An 18,662-nucleotide genomic window follows, 5' to 3' on the forward strand; every position below is an offset into this window, starting at 1 on the left:
AACAGCGCCTACTATCTGTCCCTCCCTTCTTCCTTTCTTTTGTTACTATACTTTCTCTAATTCCTTTTCCTTTGTTCCCGCTCCCATTGCAAGGAACAGCTCTAGCTGACTTGCCTGGTACCCTGCAGATGAACAGGATAGTTAACACCACTGTGCGCAAGGTTTTTCACCCCCCTGCGCCAAGGCGCAGTGGGGTTTTCCTAGCTAGACATATGGTAGCAGAACCGCATATCCATTGGATGAAAGCGGAGTATAATAAATAATAATAATAATAATATAATAATATATATTTTAAAATATTATTTTTGTAATAACTGTGTATTATTTATACTTTAAAAATGTAATTTAAATAAATTATTATATTAAATTATTTAAGTATATTTATATTTAATAAATTTTTTTTAAAAATTTAAAATTTCAAGAATTTTCAATATTTTACTTGTAATTTATAAAAAAAATTATAATAAAAAAATAAAAAAATTCTTAAAAATTAAAATATAGAATTTTTATATAACATAATTTAATATTTAATAACGTAATCCATAAGCGAGCATAAGCAAGCGAAACACTTCCCACCCTGCCATACGATGAGAATGCTTTTCATTAAAAATGTCTTCTTTTAGCTATTGAAGCCTTGAATAAAGGCCAAATTCTAAGCATACGAGCTGCAGCAAAGCTGTATGATGTTCCTCATACCAGTCTATTTCATCGAATGAAGGGTCGTACAACACGCATCAATACTCCCCCAAAAAACCGAAAACTCAGTCTTAGTGAGGAAGAATCTCTTGTTCAATGGATTCTAGTCATGAATGAGTGAGGTCAGCCACCCCGGGTTGCAGCCGTACGAGAAATGGCCAATCTCCTTCTTGCCAGTCGAGGATCCAACCCCTCACCCACAGTTGGTGAATGCTGGGTACGAAACTTTGTCAACCGCCATGAAGAGCTGAAATCTAAATTCTCCCGCAAGTATGATTATCAGTGTGCACTATGTGAGGATTCTGAGGTTATCCGTGGGTGGTTTAGACTCGTACAAAACACCATTGCAAAGTATGGGATCCTGGATGATGATATCTACAACTTTGATGAGACTGGATTTCAGATGGGGGTTATTGGGACTGCCAGGGTCATTACTGGGTCTGAAAGAGCTGGGAATCCTAAGCTTGTACAGCCTGGAGATCGGGAATGGGTGACTGTTATTGCTGGAATTAATGCAACTGGCTGGGCTCTACGTACGATGATTATACTCAAGGGAAAGATGCACCAGTCCTGTTGGTATGAGACAGAAGGGCTGCCAAGTGACTGGGTGATTGAAGTCAGTGAGAATGGCTGGACCACTGACCAGCTGGGTGTGTACTGGCTGAAAGAGGTGTTCAACAAGGAGACCCTACCCCGTACGAAGGGCAGATATCGACTATTGATTCTAGACTGGCACCGAAGTCATGCCTCAGCTGGATTTGATCAATTCTGCTCTGAGAATCAGATTATTGCTCTCTATATGCCACCTCATTCCTCCCATCTTCTTCAGCCATTGGATGTTGGCTGCTTCTCACTGAAAACAGCGTACGGACAACAGGTAGAGAACCAAATGCGGCTTGGGATCAACCATATTGATAAGGAGGAGTTTCTGGCCCTATATCCTGCAGCTCAGATACAGGCCCTGACTGAGAGCAACATTAAGAGTGGTTTTAGAGCAGCTGGGCTGGTTCCGTACGATCCTGAGCAGGTTCTCTCACGACTTAATACAACAATGCATACCCCCACCCCACCTGGGACCTCTCATAGCTCTCAGGCCTCCTGGGCCACTGCTACACCACATAATATACACCAGCTAGAGCAGCAGACTAAGAAAGTTAAAGGATATATTAAGCGCCGTACGCAGAGCCCACCCAGCCCAACTGATCGTGCCCTAAATCAGCTGGTCAAGGGATGTCAAATGGCAATGCATAGTGCTGCTATTCTAGCAGCTGAAAATAGGGAGTTAAGGGCTACAAATGCTAAACAAAAGAGAAGGCGAGAAAGAGGCCGTACGTATGTAGCTCAAGAGGGTGCTTTAAGGGTTGAAGAAGGCTTGGATCGCGTACGAAGGGTCAATGAATTGGAAGGAGGGGTGGTTGAGGCTGCTGGCTCTCAACCACGAAAACGTGCAGCACCACGGTGTAGTGTATGTGGGACTATTGGACATACTGCTCGTACATGCTCTAAGCATATAGAAATTATCTCATAATATAATTAATTGTATTCTCTTTGTTCTTGAGCTCTTTTATGCTCTTAACTCTGATTGCATGGTAGGAAGTGTTTCGCTTGCTTATGTGTTTCGCTCGCTTATGGATTACGTTATATTTTATTTCACTGTATTTTATTTTATAATTGAATCTATATTTTAATTAATTTCAACTATATTATAATAATTTTGAATTATATTATAATATAAATCTTGATATTTATAAATTACAAATTAAAAATTAAAAATAATGAATATTCATTGAGATATTAACATTTGAAGTTGACTGTAATTGATTTACAAAGGCGAGCGTTGGGTGGAAACTGCCACCTTCACAACTTAGCTCGGTACTCAGTATGAGAAAAATATACTAGTAATTAACAATGTTGCAGGTCTTAAAGGTGTGAAAAGGGAAAAACTCTCTTCACGCATTGACACGTTCTTCTAACCATGTTGATGCTCAGCATATGCCATAGGAGGGAAATTGATATTCTGTTTTTATTTACATTCAACTGGAACATAGACCGCGTAGGCTAATAAACTTCAGAGAGCTGGCTCCAGCACTGAAACCATTTTTACGCAGGGATGCCCTGGTGGTTTCGTTAGTGGCATAGGGCGTCACGTTCATACTTATACCCTGAGATCTGCTTCCCCCGGTGGCATTCTCTTTTCCATTCAATATATTCTTACTGCATAATATTATTCTGTCTTTATATTCATATTCGTCAAGATGAAATTGCCTTCTCCTGTTCAAGAAACCTTTGTTACATCTCCTGAACGGCAAGTAATCGGCAATCAATATCAAGATATACGCCTTCTTCATATAATTGATTGCACGTATAAGAGGATTTTCAATAAACTTGAGATAATCTATCGAAAAGCTCAATATGATTATGACTTGAGAGCAATCGCTCTCAAGAAGCATGCTGATCATTCTAGCCAATAAAGCGAAAAGCCGATAGATGATATTGAAGAGTGTATCAAAGATTTCAATCATCTAATGTCATACAAAAGACTTTTCATAATGCTTTACATTAGTGTTAATAGGAATTGTCCGACTCACACAGAATAATAACTCACAGAATAGAAGAGAAGTTGAATTCTACTTATATAATAAACAGAGCTAGTTAAAGGAAAAAGTGTAATGTCAAGTTGGGGGCCTAGCTATCCTCCTAGGATTTTTAACCATATATAGTAATAGCGGCAGCTATTGTTGTGTGTGACCTTTTAGACCAAGTGCTTAAGGGTCTGTCCATACCTAGAAGCCATTACAAAAAGCGGATAGATGTTGTAAAATTGCTTTAATGATATATATAAATATATATATATATTATGGAAGAAAAATTTGAGACGAATCAACCAAATTGATTAAAATTAAATATTTGAATAAATACGGAGTTAATTCTTACAATATACATATTTTTAAATCTCTACGGTTCTTCTCCTGTGAACTTATAAGTCCATTTCATTCGTGATTGAATGAAACTTAATTTTGACTTACAATTGATGAAAACTAGAGCTTCAGAGTAACTACATTGAATTATCGCTATAGATTGACCTGCATTTTCCTCTGATCTAAATTCTATTGAGAGCGTATAGAATCTGATATAGAGTTGAACATAAGAAAATCATGAAGATGAGAGAAATCTATGTTACGATGCACTGCACAGATTGGCCAATCTTGTCTGAAATATTTATAGTAGAGAATTAATTACAAGAGATTATGTCTCGATGTTACAGCCTTTAATTATACATAAGACATTTTTAGCGTACCAAATCTCTGGAACTTAGGTTGGTGGATCTCAATTTGACTCTCGAGTCTCGGATAAGATAAGCTCTAGCGGCAGAATGAGCTTCCTACACTCAACCTCTACTACACTCGAATCATCTCTGTAGGTAATTAACATAAATGAAGTATCTATAATATAAAGTCTTCTAATAGTGAGAGTAGTATAGTATTGCTATCATCAGTACCATTGATATTATTGCTGTCATTGCTGTCATTTACTAGTATTTGATGGCATTGCGCGCTGGCTCCGAGGGTTCTCCGGGGACCCACATGCTAAGACATAACGTGACTCACCACCCAACGAACTCATCCACCCAACGAACTCATCCACCCAACGAACTCCTATTTTTTCCATGAATCCCTGCAACTCTTCAACTTCAACCACCCACCATGCCACCCAACGAAGCAATTATAGAGCAAGCGATCGCTCAATTGAATCGACAATTGATTCCTAAATATGCTGAGGTTGCAAAGGAATTCGGAATCAATCGCGTTACCTTGATGCGGCGGTTCAAAGGTCAACAGGTCTCCAGAACAGAGGCAACATCAGTCTACTGTCAGAATCTCACAAATACTGAAGAACAACACCTCCTATTTCATATTAATCAGTTATCCGATCGCGGCTTCCCTGTGACACCTCAAATACTGCGCAATTTTGTATTTGAGATCACCAAAATGCAAGTAGAAATCAACTGAGTGTCTTGCTTTTGTGAGCGGCATAAAGCAAAGATCAAGAGCATCTATCTTCGTGCTCTGGATCAAAAGAGAAAGCAGGCAGATAATAGCTACTATTTTGAACACTTCTTTACTCTTGTAATTGCAGTTTTTTTGCTTCTTTTCGTGTGCAATTCCATGAGCTTTTTGCTGACTTCTATTGAATAGTTGCAGGAGAAGATCAAGCAGTATAATATTCTACCTCAGAACACCTACAATTTTGATGAAAAAGGCTTTCTTCTTGGCCTCCTTCATACCCTCAAGCGAATCGTTTCTATAGAAGCTCTCAAACGGAAGCATACAATTGGAGCAGTGCAGGATGGCAGTAGAGAATTCATTTCTCTGCTTGCTGGTATTTGTGCAGATGGAACTACAATTCCACCTGCACTCATTTACCATGGGGAATCAAGAGATATGCAAGATACATGGCTTGAAGATTTTGATCCTAAAAAGAATCAGGCATACTTCGCTGCTTCAGAAAATGGATGGAGTAATGATGAATATGGGTTAACCTGGCTGAAACAGGTGTTTGATCCTCATACAAAGCAAAAAGCAAGAAATCATTACCGCCTGCTTATATTAGATGGCCATTCATCTCATATAAATATGGCATTCATTGATTATGCGGATCAGAATCGAATTTTGCTTGCTATTCTTCCTCCCCACTCTACACACCGTTTACAGCCGCTAGATGTTGGAATATTTGGCCCACTTGCAAAGGCATATTCAGATCAACTAGATTCCTATACATGTTCTGGCTATGGCTTTATTCAGACTACAAAGCGAGATTTTTGGCGATTATTTCGTGCTGCATGGGAAATCTCTACAACTGCGGAAAATATCAAATCTGCCTTCATGGCCACTGGCATACATCCTATAGATCCTGCCCGCGTTCTCAAAAAGATTCAACCACGTCCACTTACACCCCCGGAACTGCTTCAGCAGCGTACACCTACATCTATACGAGCTTTGCGAGGCCTGATAAAGCAGGCAAGTCAACGTCACCGCCGACTTTCAGTTGATATTAAAAAAATTCTCCGCGCTGGGGAGAATATTGCTCTGGACAGAGAGGTTCTCTTAATAGAGAATAAGAATCTTCAGACTGCTCTAAATAATGAGAGAAGGCGACGCAAACGGGGTAAGTGTATGGGGTTGCTTAATCCATCAAATCCCTCACTTGCTCAATTCTTTTCTCCCACAAAGGTGCAGGCCGCGAGGGAGCAAGCAGATGCTAATGAAACTGCGAAAATCGATGATCAGGCACGCAAGGAGGATATGAAGCTTCAATGAGCGATTCTTCATGAGCAAAAGCAGGCAGAGCTCATGGAGCGGAAGGAACAACGTGAGAAGGAACGTTTAGAAGCTGCTCAACGCCGTGAGGAGGCCAAAGCTGCAGCTGCAGCTAAACGTTGTATAGAGAAGCAACGGCGAGATGAACAGAAGCTTCAACTGCAAAAAGAGAAGGAAGAACGTGCTGCTAAACATCATGAAGCACAGTTGGCAAAGAAGGCACTCGCGGAGGCCTCAAAGAGGCCTACAAGAAGATCAACAGTGGGCTCAAAACACCGTAGAAGCTCTATACAACCTTCTAAAAGCGGTAATAAGTGCCGCACGCAGGCCCCCCCAGTGGAATCAAATGATATTCCTTCTCTGAAACCTTCTACACCGCGATCCGATTCAACCGTTTCAAAACCACGAGTTTCACGTTCCGGGCGGATTATTAGGCCAAGCAATCGTTCTCTGAATTAATCATATATATTTATATGATGTATTCTACATATAGTTTTAATCTTTAATAAATAATATTAATATCTTCTTGCATTGTTGTGCTACAGTTGAAAATTAACGGCTCTATAGAGCGCTTTTTGGAGTTCGTTGGGTGGATGAGTTCGTTGGGTGGTGAGTCACGTTAACTAAGCAGTAGCTTCTGCGAAAGCAAAACGTAAAACAGAAGCCATGGAGTAACCTTAAGCACTCGGGGGCAAGTGCTCGCTCCGGGAAGCACGCGGGCAACGATGTAGACAAGATTTCAATGAATGAGCAGACTTTGATTTTTCACTACTTTCAGAATATTATATAGAGATTTGTATTTGTATTTCTGTCCCAGCTCGAAAAACACATTTTCAAACACAAGAATGACAACAGCTCCCAGTATCGTGGTTAGTAGGGCACTATAATATTAGGGTCCCAGGGCATCTCTGTGTAAGCCAGAGTGAGCGCTGTAGCTGGTTGCGGGTTCAAGTTACATGTAATTTGTGAAAAGTTCATACGGTTAGAAAGGGGAAATACTAGCCGCAGCAAATACTGTGAGCTTGATGCTATTTCTACCCATGTTCAAGATGAAACCGGTCCTTTTTCTACCCTGAACCAAGAAGTTCTCTATGACATTATAAACGCAATATTTTCCAAGGAGGTGTTCAAGGAGCTGCAAGTATTGTGGTTGCTGATGAGCATATTCTAGCCATGGCAAAATACTTTTAGAAGAAAACTGGAGTTTTGCCAAGAAACTTTGAGTGGCTGATGCCAAGACACACTCACCAAACATCTCAAATCCAACGTCGTCCCAAGGGCTGGCGCATCCAACAATTGCACCACTCAGCATTGCATACGAGAGCATACGAGAGCAGCCCTTCACGACCCGTAGAACCGTGGAAGCCCACCTTCACCGTAGTTTGCGGCGGGATATCTTGCACGCCTTGCTCGTGATCCGCTTCTGTGTTGTAAAGAATATTTTATCATTGAAGGTCATTTTGCTCTCAGCCGCCGCCGTCGTCGAAGGGGAAAATGGCACCCACGGGGTTTATGGACATGTTGAAAAGTCTATATAGTGAAGATGGTATGTATGGTTTGTTAACAGTTTCCCGTTTTTTCCCGTAATACCCTCTCTTATCCACCCGTTCTAACACAAATTGCTCGATTCTAGAAAAACCGGCGCCTGTGCTTTCGATTTACACGGCTGTTATTCTTTCAGTATGCACCACACAAGTTTTTTTTTTTTTTTTTTTTTTTTTGTTATTCCAATCTACAGTGTTGGTCGTGGGGCCCACCACCATCACCACCACCACCATGATGCCCTTATCTGTGCTTGTATCAAAAGTTATAAACTTGACCCTGCTGGATTTGGCTGACCACGTGATTCTAGGTTGTCTTCACCCTGTTATACGTTATCCCTTTCTATTTTTCTTCGTCAACTAGTCCATCACCTACTTTGAGTAGGGATTCACCATCAGTGATTAAGGCTCGTGTTCGAGCTGTAACAACATCATGTTTTCTCTCAAGTCTGGGAATATTCTGCTTTTTTATCTTTAAAGCCAGCTATTCACCAGCTGAAGCACTGCGGTTATTAGGATGGTGGCCAATTGGGCCCTTGGAGATTGCAAAAAGTTTCCTATTGACAGCACTGCTATTTATGGGCCCATTATTTGAGGCTGGAATTGTGGAGGGTGAGTGGAAGGATTGGATTCGTGGTCGCCGTGTAGCAGAAACACTTGGGGGATGGATAGGCTGGAGAAACTTTGTTGCTGTAAGTCTCCTTTCGTCAACATAAGCTAGTGACTAGTTTTTAGTTTCAGGAACCATTTTGCTCACAACATAAAGGGTCCCATCACGGAGGAAGTCATCTTCCGCTCAATAATTATTCCACTCCACTTGCTAACTGATCTCTCTCCTACCCAAATTGTGCTTTTCGCCCCACTCTACTTCGGAATTGCTCACATGCACCATTTCTATGAGTTCAGACTTACCCACCCCCACACCAGTTTTACCGCCTCCATTGCTAGAACTGTCTTTCAGTTTGGATACACCACTATATTTGGCTGGTATGCCACTTTCCTATACCTTCGGACCGGCTCATTGCCAGCTGTGATTCTTGTCCATGCATTTTGCAACTACTGTGGACTACCCCGTCTCTGGGGACGAGTGGAAGCGCGGGAGTCTTCGATCCCAATCATCACCAGGGGCAAGGAGGATGCAGTCAGGGGAGCCGGCTCCACCTCACATAGATCATTAAATATCGGATGGACTGTAGCCTATTACATTATCTTGGTTGTTGGAGCTCTTGCCTTTCACTCTCAGCTGTGGAGATTGACAGAGTCACCCCATGAGTTGGTGTCTTTCACTCCTCCTGCTTAACCGGGCAGGTTGAATGAACATTCTCTACTGATATATATTTGACATATTTACTGCAGGGAGAGAGACTTGTGACAATATGGATAGAAAATTTGTGTATACTACTGATGGGGCATCCTCCCGTTTTGAGAGATGGGTTTTTTTGCACGTTCTGTCATTAATCTTCTTTACATAGTTTAGAGGGCATAGAAAAGAGAAAGCATGTCGTTAGGAATACAAGGCACTGAGAATTTGTTTCAGTAGTGATTTTCCGTGCGTCATTGCGTGCTTCAAGAAGTAATCCCTAAAGTTTAATCACATACATAGTCCGTGAAGCTAGCGCTTTTAACAACCTATATTTTTGAGCACAAATATTTGAACAATTTTTTGGGTTACCAGAACTTCGAGAACAGCCCTCGCACGTGGCGCTATTTGGAACGGGACGAACTTTAGGGGCGAAAGCACCGGCTGTTCCAGCCCGTTGCTCACCAAGCTCAGCGGATGAGTGGATGCCGTTTAAATCTAAATATTTCCCAACGCCGTGTCTTCGACATGGTTCACGGATGCGTACCTGTGTCGATGATTCTTTTCTCAACGCTACGCAGCACGAAGCCCCGCATCCTCCACCTCCGCCGCCAGCTCATCTCCAGAAACTCCTCAGCTTCCTCCCGCCGCATCACCATACCCCCGCCGGTTCCCGTGACGCCCTCGTGCCCGGAACCAACATGTCCCTGTGCACCAACTCCAGAAATGCCCGAGGGGCTGGAGATTGACCAGGAGCACAGCCTGAATGGCACCATGGCGCCTTATTCGCAGCAAGTGCTGATTCTGACTGGGCAGCGTGACCGGAGAAGTAGGATCGAAGAAAAGGGGCTGGAAGAGGGCTGGGGGATGTTCGGGACGCCTCTATTGGTCTCGTTGGGAGGGGAGGGAGGTAATGCCGGATGTGAGTACTAGTATACTGGGTTGAGCACAACCCTTATCGTTGTGGGCGACCCGGGGACGCTACTTGGCCCAGTCCTCTGGTTTGTTAGCCCTTCATAGGAATAAAGGAGGTGAAGCCCTGACAAAATGAATATATTATTTCTAAGAGCTGACGCTAATTTAAATTTGCGGAGGGAAAATCATAGCCATACAACAACATCATGATTACGAACGCCTCATTCCAACCTCAACGCTCAACCGGGATCGGGACAGCCACTACTGCTTCCGCCCTCCTCTTTCCCTCATTCCGGTACATACCCAAAATTCCCCTCGACGAAGCCGGCCTAGATGCCTTCGTACGCGGCTTTCTTCTACCCACAACCCTCCACCCAGCCCACGACCCGCTACCGGCCTCACAAAAAGAGTGCATGCGCCGGGTCCCCACTCTCCAACAATCTTTCTTCCCAGATATGGCGCGGATACGACACTCCCCCACCATCCTGATATGCGGACACGGCCACCGCGATCAGCGGTGTGGGATTATGGGGCCCCTTCTGCAGACTGAGTTCCGGCGCGTCCTGCGGGCGAAAGGGTTTAGAATAAGTGGCGGGGAGGAGAATGGCGATGGCGCGTTTACGGATGTTGCTGGCTGGGCGAATGTGGGGTTGATAAGTCACATCGGAGGGCACAAGTACGCGGGGAACGTTATTATTTACCTTCCGCCGTCGATGTCGTCGGTGGGAAGCGGGGAGGGCGGGGCGGTGTCGCTGGCTGGGAAAGGCATTTGGTATGGAAGGGTTGAGCCGAGACATGTTGAAGGGATTGTTCAGGAGACGGTGTTGGAGGGTCGGGTTATTTCTGACCATTTCCGTGGGGGAGTTGGGGTGGATGGTGAGATTTTGAGGCTGTGAGAAGAGAGAGTGGGTGTCAGAGGGTATGTATGCGCTGTACATTAGGATAAGATAGATACCGTTTACATTTAGATTTAGATATCGTGGAGAGGATGTGGGTTTTTGGCCACTAGGCTATGGACACAATTATACATGTTACGCGAGCTTGGCCAGGACTGCTTTTGAAGAGTGGAATAGGAATTCCGCACGTTTCGGGCCGGAGTTCACAAGAAACCTTCAAGACGGCGGAGTTCTGAATAGCCAGAGAATTTCTGAATGGATAATTTCCACACCATTCTATGCTTTGCCGCTGCCAATTGGTCATTATTACAGATAACTACCTAACTAGGGATAAACATTTTTCATGAACATTAGAATGTTGATAAATGAAGAAGATGCAGTGCAGAATCGCTAAGCGTGTCTCAAGACACAATATAATTTATGTACACAGAGAATCCTCGCACCAGGAAAGCAAGACAGCAAGATGCCAGACTGCACAGGAAAGCGTATTTATGGCCCAGTAAACAATTACATAACCACCCTCGTCAGTGAAACCGGCAACACGCCCTATTCCGGGACAGGGAGCGGCTTGTTCGGCTCATAATTATTGACAGCGTACGACGTGCTGCTCCCGCGAATCTTGTATTCCCGCGCGCTGCCCCAGTTGTGCAGATGGCCAATCTCGGCATGGCTTAGCTCCGCCCCCCCAGCCAAACCTGATCTTCTTCTTCTTCGAATCATCCCAGTTATACCTGTCAAACAAATACACCTTATACCTGAGGCTCATATCACATTCTGCTGCCGAGTGACGACCCCAGAAACCGCATATGAGTATTTGCCAAGTGAATAGTACTAGTCATAATTATACGGCGCATTGTTGGCATTACTCCACGCATTCTAGAACGTCCACCCTCCCCTTGGCCGTACCCCCCACGAACTAGTGCCTCTTGTTTGAAAGCAGGAGTGTCTTCCATCATGGAATCGACACTAACGGATAGATCTTTGCCGCTCTCGGCGAGATAATGGGAGCTGGGGCGCGCGCGGCTTGGTACCGGCCGCTCAGGGTAGAATAGGTTAAGCCCGCTTGGAGAGTGGCCTGGACTCTATATTCGTTTGGGCCGCAGAAACCATTAGAGTTGCATCTGGCCGATCCACCACCGCGTTGCGGAGGTGGTTCCGCTGTTGACTCAGAGATACCTCAGGGTCTCTCTGGGGCAGGAATAGCGGATACTGAAGGCATAAGGGTCGTGACGAAAGGAGAAGTGAATAGGTATAGAAATATATTGAAGACGTTTGATGAGCCGATAGATGAACGAGAGGGGACGAGATATAGATGGATATGATTAGACGTGGCACTGATAGAAGGAATGTTCCGTTTTCCACTGTGTTAGTTTCAAGAAAACAAAACCATCCCTTTAAGTGGGTTGTATATAAAGGGGAGGGTCTTCTTTATATAGTCGACCTTCTAAGGTCAACGTTCCAAAAGTGAAGTGCTGGTCAATGGTGTTGCGGTAATAATGAGCTCAAGGACCGACAATGAAGAATTGGCGCCTCACATGGTTTCTTCCTAGGTACACTTCGTGTAGCGTATCGTTGACGGCGAATAATACCACTCAGAGTAAATTTGTGAAGATAACCAGGGGTCGATTGACTGTGGAAGTAGAAAAATAGGATGGGAGGACATAAGCAAAGAGCGGGAAGCATAGTACTTCGAATCAAGACGCCTTCGCGTGATTCAATTTTCATCGTATAGGAAAATTTGGGCATCAACTGCTGGACGTAGTATTCCCACATAGACTTCTCTTGTCCTCATCCTCTTTTCTTGTGGTAGCATTTGATGTCAGAGAAGCAGAAGTTGTTATGGGGAAGCCAAAATCCATCGATCATGAAATGATAAAAAGGCACCTGAAGAAGCTGGTGCAGAATGAATGCGCACATACAAGTAACCATTCAAGCATGTCCCAAAAAAATCAACTTAAGAGTGGACGTATGTTTGACGGGTGTGAGTTATAATGGGTGGGTCTACCTCATGGAGGCTGGTGGGGATTTAGACATAAACCCTGAAAGGACGTCAAAAACAGCAAAGAATTTTGGTCCGGTCATTGCAGTCTTCCTTGCGTGTGATTTCAACGCCTGAAATGCCAGTTGGTGCGACGATCATGGTTTCTGAGTCTACCAGTGGCTCTGAAACGAAAACGACAATGCTTTGCTTTAAACCTAGCTTGACAGTAACCTGGATGGAAACTTGAGTAGGATATTGACAGAATCCTTGTACTTGGTCACGACTCACGAGTAAACCTATCGAAGAGGCTCTCGGCCAATTAGTGTCTGTTTGTTTCCGAAAACTTGCTATGTTGTAAGTGTGTGGATCACGAACCGCAAGCAAGTATTGGAAATTCGGCCAGGAATTGGATTTCTCAATTGCAAGAGTGCAGGCCCATCCCCAAGTTAACCATGAGCGAGACATGAGGCTGTTAACAACAAATTGACAATGGCTCGAGCTGCTCGTTTATAGCGATGAATAACCGTCTTGCATTCCGTCACTGTTTCCGTAAGCTGCCATTCAAGCTGTACTGAAGGACTAGTGTAGGGAGCGATCATTGGGGTATAAACACTTCTCCTTAATGTGTAACTGAGAGACCTCAAATGCTCCTTGTCTGTTGTCATATAAATCTCAGGAACGACAAATATTTTCAGGTCCCTAGCCCCTCGAGTTTCTGACAGAATTAAACGCCTGAACCTTCACCAAATTGAAATAAAGCCGTTGATACATATCTTAAAGGGCTACATTAGGGCGATGGTATTGTTTGAACGGAGACCATGAACCCTTCCGGCTGAATCGATTCCGCCGCTCGGGAGCAGATGCAAGTTAGACACAGGGACCGGGCCTAGATATGTCGCATAAATACTAGTAATATCAGACCTCACTGGAAGTAAAAGTCTGACCCTACAAGATGCGGTGATCGAGATGGGGATGCGTTAGGGTTTGATAGATCACGCCGAGACCGCAGGAAGCCCAAAGCAGCCTAGCGTACGAGCTCCGATTTAATTCTGCCGGCCAGGCCAACGCAATTGCGGGCCATATAGCCAAAGTCACACTCGTTTTAAATGGCCTGACCATAAATCCCCAGGCAGAGGATGATATGGGGACGCAGTTTTGAGCTAAATGAATCTCCGGCAATCCATCCTGACCCAGCAATGGGGTCGATGCCTTCCCTTTCGTCGGCGAGGTGGTACCGCGATCCGCGCTGCATCGACTACCCCGAGGAGGATAGATCTGTTAGCAGTGGACAAGAAGTGGAAAGAAAAATGGCGGAATGATCCTTCATCGGAATTGGTTAATAACCATGGCAAGGAAAAGGCATACGTTCTCTCTATGTTTCCTTATCCATCCGGCGCATTGCATTTGGGCCATGTGCGGGTTTACACCATATCCGACGTATTGGCACGGTTCAAGCATATGAAGGGATACGATGTGCTACATCCGATGGGGTGGGATGCATTTGGGCTACCAGCGGAGAATGCGGCAATTGAGCGGGGAATTGATCCGGCGAAGTGGACCATGCAGAATATCGCTAATATGAAGGAGCAGCTGAGGGCGATTGGGGCACGATTTGATTGGGATAGGGTATGGTAGATATTTTCATATTCCATTGATAAAATATTGTGCTTGCGATTTTCTTTCTCGCTGATGTTTTCTAACTGTGAACGGGTGCTACAGGAACTGATGACGTGCTCGCCTGAATTTTATAAACATACGCAACGTATATTCCTGATGTTATACAAAGAGGGACTGGCGTATCAGGCAAAAGCAAGAGTCAATTACGATCCGATTGACAAAACCGTTCTAGCAAACGAGCAGGTGCGACTGGATTGAACTTTAACCTTGAAATATTTCCTAACACTGTTGAACCTATAGGTTGACGCGAATGGGTGCTCGTGGCGATCTGGAGCGAAAGTGGAAAAGCTCGAGCTCAAGCAATGGTTTTTCCGCATCACAGCTTTCAAGGAAGCATTACTGAAAGATCTCGAGTCTCTGGAGGCTAGCTGGCCTGAGCGCGTTTTGTCGATGCAGAGGCATTGGCTAGGAAAATCCTCAGGGGCGCACATAAAATTTCTGGTTTCTGCCCCCGATGACAATTACGACATTCAGGTATTCACAACTCGACCAGACACTCTTCATGGTGTTCAGTATCTAGGCCTATCAACGACTCATCCGTTGGTGGCCAAAATGGCTAGATCGGACCCTAAACTCAAATCATTTCTCGATTCTGCGACATCTCTCCCACAAGATACAAAAGCTGGTTATCTGCTTCCAGGTGTTGTGGCTGTCAACCCACTTAGTTCAGTTGAAGCAAATCCTTCCTTGCAAGCTTCGATTCCGGTATATGTTGCTCCATATGTTTTAGGGGAGTACGGAGAAGGCGCTGTCATGGGTGTTCCCGGGCACGATTCTCGAGATTTTGCCTTCTGGAACGAAAACTCGAAATCCAAACAAGTGACATTTGTGGTTAAACAAATTCTTTCGCAGGAAGCTGAGCCGGGAGATTTACCAGAGGCTCAACGGGTGCCATTTCTTGGACATGGTATTTTGGCTGATACTTGCGGATCTTACAGTGGAATGTCCTCTGAAGAGGGCGGCAAAAAAATCATCGAAGACTTAAAAAGCAAAGGGGATTTTGCAAACGTTGCAGAAAGTTGGCGGCTTAGAGACTGGTTAGTCAGTCGGCAGCGATACTGGGGAACACCCATTCCTATTATCCATTGTGATTCATGTGGCCCAGTTCCTGTTCCCCAGGATCACCTCCCTGTCGAGCTTCCGGTCATCGAAGGTGATAGCCTTAGAGGTAGCCAAGGGAATCCGCTTGAGTACGCGGAAGAATGGCTTCACGTCCCTTGCCCTAGCTGTGGAAAGGCTGCTAGAAGGGATACTGACACAATGGACACTTTCGTCGATTCCTCATGGTACTTCCTGAGATTCCTTGACCCGGCGAACAAAACAGCACCGTTTTCTCCATCCCATGTTCATCCAGTCGATATTTATATCGGAGGTATTGAGCATGCAATCCTTCATCTACTATACGCGCGGTTTGTATATAAATTTTTAGCTACTTGCTCTTTATTCCCCAAAGAGTTACCTGGGTCTACAGGAGTCGCGGAGCCTTTCGTTAAACTTCTGTCACAGGGAATGGTTCATGGTAGGACATATTCCGACCCATCTACAGGCCGCTTTCTACGGCCGTTTGAAGTTGACATATCCAACCCCGATGCCCCCTTAATTAAAAACACTCGGACTGCCCCAAATATATCATTTGAAAAAATGTCGAAAAGTAAATACAACGGAGTGGACCCGACCACTTGCATCAATACCTATGGCTCTGATGCTGTTCGCGCACATATGTTATTTTCTGCCCCTGTTAGCGAAGTTCTTGAGTGGGATGAATCTAAAATAGTCGGCATGGAGCGGTGGTTCAACCGGCTATGGCGCGTTGTATTAGATTCGCGTGTTTCATTGCAAGGTTTTTCGTCCTTGAGCGCTGAATCTTTCAAACTAATAAACGACGTCGGATTGGCCAGATTTAAGTACGGTATCTGATGATGAAGCCACCATCCTCCTTGCAGCACACGATACTATTACATCTGTTTCCCGCTGTCTCGACGGGATGCCTTACGGTCTAAACACCGTGATATCCGACCTAACCAAATTCACAAATTCGCTGGCATCATCATCACTACCAACGACTCCATCTCCAAGTTCGCAAGCTATTCTCTACATTGCATTATCATCTCTCCTCCGACTTCTAGCTCCTATAACACCGGCACTAGCCTCGGAATGCTGGGAACATCTCCATAGCCCAATCCGAAACTCCTCGACTATATCTTCACCGCCCCGGACAGTACCATCTATTTTTTCTTCGCCCTGGCCCGATCCACTCCTCTCTTCACGCGACGTTCAATCACTCCGCGCTCGCGTCGGAAAAACCGTCGCGGTGCAAATAAATGGAAAACTTCGCTTTAGCACAACTATACCGTCGCTACCGAGTGGTGATTCTGTGTCGACAAAGACGTCAGATGATGAACAATCCTGGATTTTGTTTCATCTCCTAGAAACATCCGAGGGCAAATTATGGCTGAAGGAGAGGCATGACTGGGAGAAGAGAAAGCGAGTTATAGTCGCACGTGGCGGAAAAGTTGTCAATGTGGTGTTTTGAGTGGCAGTATTTGGGTTGATTTTGCCTCACGACGACGGCTGTTTTGCAGACTGAGAGCTGAAGAGCCAAAGTTGACCTCTCCTCACTTTTTAAATTTTTTTTTTTTTTTTTTTTTTTTTTTTTTTTTTTTTTTTTTTTTTTTTTTTTTAGAGTGTTTTCCTGAAGACCAGGGATTGACGGGTTTGGATAACGCCTAATTGAATGGTGGTATTGTTCAAGGGATTTGTATATTATGAATCCTTTTCATTGGGGATGGGGGATTGGCTTCCCCGCTTTTCATTTCTTCCATCTCAGTATGACTACCCATGTAGATAATAGACATATTTATTCAATATGAACCTTTTCTTCCTCTTTCACCACTACGGGCGAAATCCACTCTAAAAATTCAACGCTCTAGGCTGGGTGCGCTGCGCACTAAACCCGGTATAATCCAGGCTACGTCTGCGTTCCGCGACGCAGAACCATCCGCCAAACCGGGAAGACGAGCGGAGTAGTTGTCACCTGCCTCGGAAGATTACAAAAACATATGCCGACATTTGGGAGCGGACATGAAAGAAAGTTACGCTTGAGGGAGGGGGCCTGTTTCGAATCAACATGGTCCTGCGCGAAGAAATTTGGTACATGTTTTTTTCTTGCCTCTTTCACTTCCCTCCACATAGTGAAACACCTATTTGTAGATATGAGGTGTAGTATGTAAGACACGATTGAATGCAAATCCGGTATCGGTGTTAATAATTGCCAGATGGATGGTGAATTGTAGAGAGAAACAAACTGTACTATTTATGTATGTTACACTTTGCATTCTCCGGGAATCGGGTAACTTGAAAATCCTAACAGGCAGGTCGGCTGATAAAACTATAAGGGAAGCTAAAAACCGAACGTACAGCACTTCCTTGTGACAAATTCACTAAGGCAATATTGTCGAAAACAATTGTAGCCCCTTTCACCCTACCTGCGCCTGTCAATTTCATTTTCCACCTCAGGGTTGTAGGAGAACATAGGAGTTGGGTTCAAGGATTGAAAGTTCACACGAGATACGAGGACAACGGGGAGGGGTTCAGTGGGGTAAATCGCGAAGGGCAATAAAAAAAGTCATGAGCGTAGGGGATTTATTCTATGATACATAATACATGAGAGAAGGAGACGACTAGAGGGTTTTGTACATGTGCATACGTAAGGGAAGGGGGTATTTGCCAGCGGGTTTGGTATCTCACACGAATGACTCGTAACTCTTGATGGTGCAAAAGGTGAAAGGGGCGAAAGGGGTGCGGGTGAGGTGTTGAAAAATACATACGTTCACAAAGGGACACAAGGCAGAGACATAGGAAAAACGAAAGTATGGTGATAATGTCCACTTGAGATATGTCGTTGCCGTCTTCTACTCATGGAAACGTTTGAACTGATCACCCGCCAAACACAAGGGCTGAAGATAAGTCAACAGGATAAATAGTTAAAGTCTGCAGTGCTTCCCTAGCAAAGACGAACCCACGCAAATGGTGGTCTGCTGGTGGGCGGGGGAGACGATATCACGGATGTAGAACATGTGACATGGTCTGGAAAGACCAGTCTGTTTTAGACGCGTCTGGCAAGGTAAGGTCAACGGGTGGACAATCCGGTTGTACCGATGAAGGAATTGTAGGATACCTAGTTAGAGATTTCATAGTTTGCCCATGATTTGATTGTGCCAACGGATGGATGGCGTTCGTGACTTCGTTAAACGCACATTAAATCCAATGAGCAGGTTGCTTGAAGGTTTTGTTTGGTAGAAGGGATAAGGGGCCGGGAAGTGGCCGGGATGATTGGGT

General features: G+C 44.4%; 5 protein-coding genes across 5 annotated transcripts; all 5 read left to right on the forward strand.

Moving 5' to 3' along the window:
- Positions 1 to 850: 850 nt before the first annotated feature.
- On the forward strand, positions 851 to 2,669 carry HCAG_06837 (conserved hypothetical protein; the record flags this gene model as incomplete). Its single annotated transcript, XM_001539182.1, has 5 exons — positions 851 to 1,391; positions 1,425 to 1,871; positions 2,037 to 2,161; positions 2,527 to 2,575; positions 2,614 to 2,669. The coding sequence occupies 5 exons, from the start codon at positions 851 to 853 to the stop codon at positions 2,667 to 2,669; spliced, it is 1,218 nt and encodes a 405-aa protein (XP_001539232.1).
- A 1,731-nt stretch (positions 2,670 to 4,400) lies between these two features.
- HCAG_06838 (predicted protein) lies at positions 4,401 to 6,689 on the forward strand (the record flags this gene model as incomplete). The annotated part of the gene is made up of 5 exons (XM_001539183.1): positions 4,401 to 4,691; positions 4,893 to 5,862; positions 6,085 to 6,321; positions 6,582 to 6,623; positions 6,676 to 6,689. The coding sequence occupies 5 exons, from the start codon at positions 4,401 to 4,403 to the stop codon at positions 6,687 to 6,689; spliced, it is 1,554 nt and encodes a 517-aa protein (XP_001539233.1).
- An 819-nt stretch (positions 6,690 to 7,508) lies between these two features.
- On the forward strand, positions 7,509 to 8,855 carry HCAG_06839 (hypothetical protein; the record flags this gene model as incomplete). The annotated part of the gene is made up of 4 exons (XM_001539184.1): positions 7,509 to 7,560; positions 7,648 to 7,694; positions 8,152 to 8,247; positions 8,322 to 8,855. The coding sequence occupies 4 exons, from the start codon at positions 7,509 to 7,511 to the stop codon at positions 8,853 to 8,855; spliced, it is 729 nt and encodes a 242-aa protein (XP_001539234.1).
- A 1,121-nt stretch (positions 8,856 to 9,976) lies between these two features.
- HCAG_06840 (predicted protein) lies at positions 9,977 to 10,666 on the forward strand (the record flags this gene model as incomplete). Its single annotated transcript, XM_001539185.1, has 1 exon — positions 9,977 to 10,666. The coding sequence occupies one exon, from the start codon at positions 9,977 to 9,979 to the stop codon at positions 10,664 to 10,666; it is 690 nt and encodes a 229-aa protein (XP_001539235.1).
- A 3,145-nt stretch (positions 10,667 to 13,811) lies between these two features.
- HCAG_06841 (leucyl-tRNA synthetase, mitochondrial precursor) lies at positions 13,812 to 16,857 on the forward strand (the record flags this gene model as incomplete). The annotated part of the gene is made up of 5 exons (XM_001539186.1): positions 13,812 to 14,273; positions 14,367 to 14,507; positions 14,565 to 15,733; positions 16,067 to 16,164; positions 16,223 to 16,857. 5 exons carry the CDS (start codon positions 13,812 to 13,814, stop codon positions 16,855 to 16,857), a joined length of 2,505 nt encoding a protein of 834 aa, XP_001539236.1.
- Between the last annotated feature and the right edge of the window lie 1,805 nt (positions 16,858 to 18,662).

Source organism: Histoplasma capsulatum, genomic scaffold (genome assembly GCF_000149585.1).
Source record: "Histoplasma capsulatum NAm1 scaffold_6 genomic scaffold, whole genome shotgun sequence".
Lineage (NCBI taxonomy): Eukaryota > Fungi > Ascomycota > Eurotiomycetes > Onygenales > Ajellomycetaceae > Histoplasma > Histoplasma mississippiense.